The sequence below is a fragment of the Monopterus albus genome, unplaced genomic scaffold (genome assembly GCF_001952655.1).
Source record: "Monopterus albus unplaced genomic scaffold, M_albus_1.0 scaffold125.1, whole genome shotgun sequence".
Lineage (NCBI taxonomy): Eukaryota > Metazoa > Chordata > Actinopteri > Synbranchiformes > Synbranchidae > Monopterus > Monopterus albus.
Window position 1 is genome coordinate 157,501 of NW_018128005.1, and position 10,338 is coordinate 167,838.

At 40.2% G+C, this 10,338-nt stretch overlaps 1 protein-coding gene across 1 annotated transcript in view; it reads left to right on the forward strand.

The window, feature by feature from the left end:
• Window positions 1–10,338, forward strand: part of LOC109967097 (contactin-associated protein-like 4) — an 84,299-nt gene that overhangs the window by 33,331 nt on the left and 40,630 nt on the right. Inside the window, exons 4-7 of the mRNA XM_020612452.1 lie at window positions 1,717–1,864; window positions 3,583–3,786; window positions 8,308–8,483; window positions 8,613–8,759. Of these exons, the coding sequence (XP_020468108.1) occupies window positions 1,717–1,864; window positions 3,583–3,786; window positions 8,308–8,483; window positions 8,613–8,759 (675 nt within the window). The remainder of the gene's footprint in view (window positions 1–1,716; window positions 1,865–3,582; window positions 3,787–8,307; window positions 8,484–8,612; window positions 8,760–10,338) is intronic.

Consider the following 10,338-nt stretch of genomic DNA (forward strand, 5'->3'; position numbering starts at 1 on the left):
TCTTTCCCTCTTATTTTGTCCATATGTCATTTTTCATGGATACTCTTCACAGTTTACCACTATACATCTGTCTCTCCATGTTCCAGGTTCTCAAAAGTCTGTGCATATACAGACAAATAATGGCAGCTTCACATATCAAATATATGGTCTTTATGTATAGCCCAATATCACAAATTTGCCTCAAGGGGCTTTACAATCCTTCTGTCTTTAGACCCTTTAATGGGAAAAGGAAAAACACCTTCAGCAAACCTTTTAACGGAAAAGCAACAGAAGGGGTCCCCGCTTCCAGGACAGACAGACATGCATCAAATGTGTGTACAGAACAGAGCACATAGCAGGTTTATAATTTGTGCTTTGTGTCTTTAATTGTGATCGAGATTTGCCAGTTTGACTTTCAGTGAGGTTGTTCAAATGTTTTCAGAGTCCTCAGCCAACAGACAGCAGTTTGAACCTCGGGGAAAATCACTAAAAGTGATGGTACAAGGTTGTCACTCAGTGCTTTTTCCCATTTCTTTCAGTCAAGCACAAGGTTCCTCTTCATCAAATGAGGAGATCCAGCTCCACTTGCTTATGATTATATAGGAATTAACAAGTTAATTACATGCTTAAGCTTTTATCCAGCAGTGGGAGAACCAGTTAACCTCTAGTCAACTTCAAGGGAGGGCTGTAATTAGGATAGATAGCCAGATGGGAGAGGTGGAAGGAGATGAACAGAGCCATCCACTCAGGATTCAGCCCAGAGTCAGAAAACGACGATCGAGTCGCTGTTCATATACTCCAAATTCTGCAGTAGGATTTGAGGGTGAAGCAGGTTGATGAGCATAATCTCCTCAAAGGAAGGTTTCTGAAGCAAAAAAGGTTTTAAACTGCTGTAAAATGTTCATCCCTTTCATTCTCCAGCAGAAACATACTCTGCTTTCAGATGTTAGCTTGTGTGCACCTTCAAGCAAGTTGTCCCAGTGGTCAACTTCAATATATACACTGAGGAGCAATATACAGTGGGATTCAGACCCCTCCACGTTTTGCACACTTTGCTGTGTTGTAGATTTCACTAAATTATTTCTGTTTGTTTGGATATAATGGCAATTTCTGTCCATCCATTTACCCTCAGTAACCTAACCTCAAGACTCGGAAGCAGTTTCCACCCCAGAGCCAACACTGAACTGAACTCTGCTCTGCTTTCTCATCCTCTTAATATGTCCTATCTCCCAGGTCCCCTCACACCCCCGCCCCACCATCATGGCCTTTTAGGTGCAAACTGTTGAGTGCAGTATTCATCCTGCTGCTTACACGTTTATCTTACTATTTCTAATGTGTTCTAGATGCACTATTTGCTCCTGATTCTTCTTATTAATAGTTATGTAAATGTGTCTGCTCTCTAATTTTTCTCTCTTCTTTTTGTCAATTTATTCATAGTTATTTATGTGTTTCTGCTTCTCAGGGACACAAAGTCAGTTTTGTTGTAATAAAAAAATGTGCAATGACAATAAAGGTATTCTATTCTACTCTATAAAGAAGTGAAAACATGTTTTTAGAAATGTTTGTAACTCTATTAAAAATCAAGAACAGACACTGCTAACTTGGCTGTAGGTGCTTGGTCCTGTTATTTTCTGCTTAACTTTTTATATGCATTCATATGTGTGAGAAATATTCAAAGTGACAGTAATGCATGCTGTATATTAAATTGAGATATTTCATTTGTGTTTGTGTTTTCAGGCTTTTCCAGGTAACAGTAATGCAGACAGTGTGGTTCAGTACAAGCTGCAGCAGCCTGTGATTGCTCGCTTCCTCCGCCTCTTTCCTCTGGACTGGAACCCCATTGGGAGGATCGGACTCCGGCTGGAGGCCTACGGATGTCCACACAGTGAGTCTTAACTTCTTCAGTGATTTGGTTGTTCTCCGGCCTTTCTGCTTGTGATGTCAAATTTATCCTTATATTATCCTTTAATGATGTCTCTGTGTTTGTACTAATGATTATGAGTTTGCAGGGAAGTATGGAGAGAACAGCTCTATTATCTGTTGAAACTAGATGGGGTCAGGTTGGTGACCTTGACTAGGGCGTTCTGCTGTCTCAGCCTCCGGATTGCCCTGACTCCCTTGCACTCCCCATGAGAGATATTGGCACCTTTTTAGTTACTTTTTTACCTGGAAGTTCTTAAGTAAACAGACTCACTGCAGTTTGCTGGAGACACGTTCGTTCTTGGTAAAAACCAAATTCTGCCTCATATCTTCATCTTACTGTATTAAAATAGCCTTGGTGCTTTGGCTGAGCACTGCTCTCACCTGTTTTGCTGCAGTCCAACTTTCCCCCCTCAGTTATTCATCATAATAGATCAAGTGCAAAGATGATTTATGGTCAAATTGTTTGTATCCTTTAGAACTTTGTTTGCTGCTGTCCCCTCTGGAAAAAGATGAATTAGGAGAAACGCTGAACATATGGATTTTGATAAATATAGTGTAGTGGTTTGGAAATATTTATGAACACAATAGCTACATTTGTTTAATATGCTTCTTAGCCAGTGCACCAGTTGGCAGAGAAGGCTCATAGTTATCTAATGGTGCATGCACAGAAGAATCCTGTTTAGAATAAACAAATGTAATAAATTAAAAGGAGCTGAAATCTGCTGCTAGTAGCAAAGAGTTTATCAGAGTGTGAAAATACAACCAGTCTAACAGCTTTGTTATCATTAAAAGGAGATTTAGAGGAAGAACAATAGGTGAACAACAGAGTTTTCCTAACAGCCACAGGTGTCCACACTTCATCAGCCAAGTGTATAAGAATCATCAGTGATATAAACTGAAAATCATAAAAAGAAATAGGGACACTTTTTTGTAAAGCTTAGTTTGCTGTGAACACACAGTACACAATACACAGTACTGTACAACAGGAGCATTACTGCACCTGAAGTGCTTGTGTGATTGCGTGTGAGTCTTAACATGAGGGAGTTAAAGACTTGCCAATTTCATTAAAAAGTTCAGTCAGATTAGTTGTAAAGGAAACTGATGATGAATTCAGCTGCTGTTCTTTTTAAACAGCTCAACATTTGCTGTCCACTATTTGCTGCCGACACATCACACACTCCACAACACCTACACCCTGTTTACTACACCTAACCTTAGCCCAAATCCCCAGCAAGCAGTGGACACTAAAGGAGAAATTTATTGATGACATGTGATAAACAGGAGACAGATTCAGTCCTCACCGTCTGTCATGCCCCCTGCTGCAAACACAATGCACAGGTAACAGCAGAACATCTGTCCAGATGTTGGTATTTGTGAGCTGTTTGTAGTGCTGTGTGGGCGTTATTTAGTGACCTGTAAATCCTTCATCATGTTTCAGAAACTTTCACAGGGTTACGTGTAATTAACTGCAACTCAGTCACATCTGGTGTGGACTTGAATACTCGTAACACAGCAGTACATTCCTCCACCCTGCCACACTGAAAGAATAAATTCAAAGCATTGATTTATACGTGGGCAAGAGAATATGATCATTGGTACTCTGCTGATTTTGTTCCAGGTTCTGGTTTGGGTGTTTCATGGTAAGGTCTTCACTCCTGTTGTCTCTGTTTTGTTTTTCAGCCTCTGATGTGGTGAGTTTGGATGGCAGCAGCAGTCTGGTGTACAGGTTGAGTCCTGGGTTGAGGCGGACATCCAAAGAGGTTGTCTCTCTGAATCTTAAAACCCTGAGGAATTCTGGGACACTGCTGCATGCAGAGGGATGGGGTGGACTCAGCCTCAGTCTGGAGTTAGAGAGAGGAAAGCTCCTGCTGCTTCTTAGACAAGGTACTATTTTAAACTGTTTCTGTATTCATCATCAAAATAATAAAGAGCCATATATGCCATTGCTTTTCATTCAATAGTTAGCCAAAATGCTCAGAAACACCAGTCTCATGATATTGAGGAGCAGACCAAAAACATAAGAATCTTACACTAGTCCACTAATGATTAATCTTAAAGCCACAGTATGTAGGAGTTTCCTGCTACTGCTTCTTTAAGTTACATACTGTAGCTTTAAGCACTTTGAGATCTGTAAAAATGAAAGTTTGGCAGGCGAACGCATTTCCCTTACAAAATGCCCAACAGGCACTACACCTACTACTTACATTACTTCCAGTAATAAAAATTCAGCTGAAACAATTAGACAGATTGGTTCTACTCTCTGAGTCACATTATGTCCCTATTACTGTAGGATCTACACTATACAAGGTTGAAGATGTTATACTGTAAACCCTCTGAAATCACTTCAGCTTGGTTTTGGTCGGGTGAGATGGCCGACATACAAGCTGCCACCTGATTAGTTCAGATCGTGGCTGGCTTTCTGCTGCTGCATCTCTGGCTACTTACTGCCATGATGGATGGTTCCCTTTTGGTGTAGCATGTGTTAGGGCAGGACTGTGCACGTGTTGATGCACGGCTTAAGTCTGTACAGAGCGTGCGTGTGTAAACAGGGTTAAACCAGAGGTTTTCAGGCTGCCTTGCTGAATCATTCTCACCTGTCATCATGAATCCAACCTGGCTGCTGAAATATGTTCTCCCTCCCTCCATCCATCCATCCATCCATCCATCCTGTTTGTTTGCCCAAACATCTCCCAAACATTTATCCTTCTCTTTCTTTTCATCTTTCTTTGTGTTCACCTTCTCTGCCATCTGTTTCTCACAAATCCTCTCCATCCCAGCATCCTTAATCTTCCTTCTTCCATTCCTGTCTCATACAGTATGTCTGTTCTATCTCTTATCCATCAGCCGCCCACTTCCCTCTGTTCCTTCTTTCTCCTGTCCTCTCAGAGAAGGTGAACTTGTGAAATTGAAATGTCAACATAAAATTAAAGAAAATAATATTTTAAAGAACAGTTATGCCCAGAGTTAATGTTCCCATTAAATATTGAATGCATGTAAAGAACCAGTTTATCACCAGTAGAAAGGGCATCAGGGTAGAAAGTAGTTAACCTTGAAAAACTGTCTCTTCAAGAGGACAGACTGTGTCACCTTCGACACAAACAGTCCTACTGTACCAAAACACATTAACACCCGAGTGAAGGCTGTTCCTCCTTAAACAGAGTCTGTCATCTTATAGAAAAACAGTTCCACCTTAAAGACTGTGTTGGTGAGAGGAAATTCAAGCCACGCATTGCAATGATAGAAGACAGACTGAGAGAAGCTGCTGCAACAGACCAACATAGAAAAAACAAGCAGGCTTTCTTCTTCTTTTCTTTCATCTTCTTCTGTGTTTCTGTCCTTCCCTGCCCCTCTGTGGCTACTTGCACGGCTCTTTGCTTTTGTGTTTATCACTCTTTCTGTTGTAACTACTGTTGTTTTTTTTTCTGCTCAGATCTGGCATGCCTTTATATTTTCTTGTCTGAGGAGACCATTTGCGTTTTTTAGCTGCACTCTCTTCTTTTGTGTCCCTCCTCTCTGTCCCTGACACACACAGACCCTTCCCCCATCCCACTTGGTTTTTTCCTCTTTCTTTGTTGTTATGTATCTTCTTCTTTTGGAAATGCCAGTGCAATACTTTGCCGTAACCCTTTGTTCAGTTCAGGGTCCTTCAGTTTTCCGCTTAATTTCTCCTATCTGTGTTTCTACACTTTCTTTCTGCATGACTGTTTTAGGTTACAGAAGGTGTAATGTAGTTCATCTGCTGTGTGCATTGACCTTGCGATCGTGTGTGGTATGCTCTGATCTGCTAACACCAAAACACTGTCCCAGAAAACAAGATTAGAAAACAGAAATAGTGAGAGACCTGATGGTGATTTATCTAGTTTTCAACAGATACTTAAGTCTTAATTTTTTTTCTTGCAATATACAGTTAAACCATTGTGTAATCCCAATATAAGTTGGGTTTGGTAAAATTTCTCACACTTCTCTAAATATTTACTTTTTTATCACTTTAGTCACTATCACAGTAAGATGTTTTGTTTAAAATGTTCCATAAATGTTGTAGCTGTTGGAGTTTTGAGCCATGCATTGAGAACATGTAGGGTAGTTTTCACAGAAGCTTTATATGTCTATCATTTTAAGATAATCACATCCTCAATGACTTATAAACTCCTGTAAACCCATGTCATCAGAATGTGACGAGTTGGGATTCTGAAGGGTAGATTTAATGAAAATGTCAAGACACAGCTTAATTATTTTTGGTAAAAGTTCAGAATGTTTCTTATATTACTGAAATTTGCTGATTTTCAACACAGTTGGCCACATGTATCGACTCAGTGCCTCAAGAATCACCAACATCTACACTACCAGTCAAAAGTGGTTTAATATATAATATGACCACGTCTGTGTTCTGATTCTGTGACCTAGTGCTTCTGCTTTGTGCTGATTATGTGACAGACAGTGAATTGCTGAAATAATAATACCAGCCTGCCTTCTGATAAAAGCTGTCAGTGTCTTTCTCCATAATCAGATTTTGAGCAGCTGTATTATAATAGCAGACGAGATACGTTGAAGTGATAGTGTCTTGAGGACATATGTAGAATAATAAAGCAGTATATACCTCAGCAAGCACATCCAGTCAGATCCTTCTTGACTCAAGGAAATAATAATACAGTCATCAGCAGTCTGAGCTTGTTTTTGACTTTATTCAAAGCTTTTTGTGAGCATGTTTACTTATGCTTCATCTGCCCGCTTGTACGACCAAAACAGCGACACCATAGTCTGCTCCTGTTGGGCACCGTACAGCTCTGCCAAGAGTCCAGCGTATGAGCTGTACTCTAAATTAAATAAAAATGTCATCATAAAAAACACAACCTTGTCACAATAAAGAAAGTTATATCAGAAACAAGGTCACTGACAACATACACGGATATTCCTTTCTCATCTCTTTGTCTATCAAGGCTCGGGATGAGTTTGCAGGTAAAGTGGAAATCTCACTTCAGCTTTATTGTCATTTCAACATAGTTGATAAGAACTGATAATCATTCTTTTTCTGAAGTGTGGTTACATAGATTTCTGCAAAGGAAAAGGATGAAGTAGAAGGATAAAGATGGTTCTGCATATTAATATCAAAGTGATTTTTATTTGTTTGGCCTTTGAGCTCACAGTGATCCCCACTTTCTCTTTCAGGTCATTCAAGCAGTATTAACAAATACTGTCCAACCCATCTTTATGCCTCCTACAATAAAACTATTCCATTTTCATCTTTTCATTTGTCCAGATTCCAGTCAAATAACTTATTGCAATGAGTGTTTTGACTGGACATTGTGTATCATGAAGTCCACATCCGATCTGTCTCAGTCCAAGGATGATGATGTTTTTTCTCATCCAAGCTGCAGTCAAAAATATCCTTTCTCAAAAGGGACAGAAATATCAAAAATATATTTATCCGTCATCTTTCAGACTGTCTGTTTCTCTCCCTGAAGTTACAGTTGACTGTCCCTGAAGCATATGTAATTAATTTTTAATGACTGCCTGTATGCAGCTCTTTCTATAGTTCCTACTCTCAGAAGAAACACAAACCTTCTCTCCCACTACTTTGGGGGAATGGATCCACTTATTTGGACAGGCTGGTGCTCATCCATCATTAATGACGTCTCACCATGTTTCATCTGTAGTTTTTCAGATCGGGCATTATCACATATTTGGCATCAGTTCTCAGTGCAAGTACGCAGATACCCAGCAGTTCCTAATGAGATGAGAGAGGATGGCTTCGCTGTGATCCTCCCTGTGGGATACTGAGACAAGTGAAATATTTAGACACAATATGGAGGCCGGTGTGTTGTAGCTGTCACTGGTACCGGATCAGATTGTTGGAGTAGCAGGTCAGATAATGAGACAACAAACTAACAGACTGTCAAGACAATAAAAAAACAGAAAACAGATTACATAGAGACAACTGATTACCTGGCAGAGGGCTATGTCTAATAGAACAAAACCTGCATAGAAAATATCAAGAAAAACAGACACTGAGAAAACACGCAAGTCAGATAATTTTAATGATGTTTACTTTTTGCAGATTAAACAGTGGCCATGTGTTGATTAAAAGAGTCACTTTTCTCCTCTGCTATTACTGTGCCACCATTATCTTCCTCTTCTTTCTCTTCCTTATATCACTTGTCAACCATCTTTCTCCTCCTTTGTTCTCCTCCTCCCCACCTGCCATTTTTCCTTCTGTATGCTCTCCCCACTATTTTCCTCTCCTATTACTCACCCTCTCTTCCTCCTTCACCCCCTCTACTTCTTCATATCCTCCTACTGTCAAATCTTTATACCTTTGTCTTTCCTCCTCACCTGTTTTTTTATCTTCCTCATTCATTCCTACACTTACTTCCTATCTACTCACCCCTTTGTTATTCTTCCTTCCAGGTGGGACTTCGTCCTCTGAACCCCGACGTCTCGCTTCTCTCGGCAGCCTGTTAGATGATCAGCACTGGCACCGTGTAGTACTGGAGAGGCAAAGTGCTCACCTCAACCTCACTGTGGATAAACACACTGAGACAGTTCAAATCCCCGCAGAGTTCAGCCACTGGGACATCGAACAGGTGGGGTGGATCACACTGCCCTTACACAGACACACACCTATGCAAACTTGCTGCAAATAGAAACACACATAGATTTACATAATAATTATGTTTAATTTTTGACATATTATGTGTGATTTCATCATACAGCTGTATGTAGGAGCAGTCCAGAGCCTTGACTCAGAGAATCCAGTCATCTCCACAAGGGACTTCCATGGCTGCCTGGAAAACCTGCTGTACAATGACCTCAACCTGATAGAACAAGCGAAACGCAATGACCACCAAGTTACTGTAATGGTAAACACACTAATACCATGAACACCCAGTGGTCAGTTAGTTGGACACAACAACTACAAAGTTAATGTGGTAAAAAGCCATTAGCACTGCTAGCTAGTCATTAGCTTGTTGTAGCTACACAGTTAGCTAATCTGATACAGTATATCTTATACACCTTTAAGTACAAGTGTAAAGTTGTATTTGTATTTTTTCTCAAATAATCTTTTTGTGAATAATGCAAATGGAGTCATTTGAAGTAACAGATCATTCTTACTGATTCTAACTTTGTAGCTCTGTTTTGTTAAACATTTTTTAATTTAGTGTTTTAGGGTTTTTTGTAGAGCACTTACCCAGCACCATACACCACACAGAAAATGCTGTCAACTGGTTAGAAAAGAAGAGTGGAGCCTGCAGCAGCTGCAGAGCCAGATAGTTTTACAGGAGCTGGTGGAGACCAAATTAAAATATGAGTAAATAATAGACTTAATTCAGGAGACTAATACATCGTTCATACAGAATGCTAATGTTCGTGTGTGTTTGCCTGATTGTCAATAGGTAACTGTTTACTCATAAATCATTCCTGACAATATAATTTGAGAATAATGAGTCAGGACTATGTGTCTCTTTGTGTATTTGGGATTTGTTTTACCTCATAGTGGCTAAAAATCGAGAATGCAGCATTAACCTGGCTGAGCATGTAGTGCACTGCAGCCTTCTACATTAACTCACTGCTCTTTGTCTTGGGCATTTTGTTTATCTACAAAAAATTGTGACCACATTAGTGGTAACTCAAAGTTCACAACCATACCCAAGCCTGCATGTCAGCCAGGGCAAGAAACTCTAATTTGGCTGCTATACAAATGTGACACACTTTATTCACCACAAAACATATCTGAAGCTCTGTTTGTTTTAGGTTTCATTCATCCAATTCACTGCAACCTCAGCTTTACCCCTTCTTCTGTGTCTCTGCTCCATTGCAGGCACTGCTGCTCAGTCCTCAGTTACTTTTCTGGTAACATATATAGAGTTGTTTTTTATTCTTCTGCATCGTGATGATGACAGATCGTATAAATCATTTGGTGAAAGCAAAGTGCTTTGATGTTCCGCTCCTCAAACACTGTGGGCTCTGGGCTTCTATATGAGAGAGAATACAGCATCAGTAGCTGGAGCCACACCACCCTCTGTAAAAAAAAAAAAACTGCAGGCTACAGAATTCTTGTCATTCTGCTTTGTGTTTTGTGATTTGCTTATTAGAAGTTTTTCTAACGAGCACCATGAGGACATACATTCACTGACAGTTCTCCAATGCTAACCAAATCTTCACATGCATAAATAACTACAGATCACTGTCCTAAGTATATGAGGTTATGAGCACATACAGGTGTGTTCATCCATGCTGACATCCTGAGAGCGCCACTGGCAAATCATGTGGATGCTGCTGCTAGTGAGCTGTGAGCTGCTGGCTGGCTAATGAAGCTGTGCAGCACTTAACAAGGACAGTGAGTGATGAGAGGATGAAGGAGAGTAGGCGATGGCTGGACTTTCAGTAACGCTTCCTTGTCTTTGAAATTAGAGCCCTTTCTACAATGACAGTAAGTGG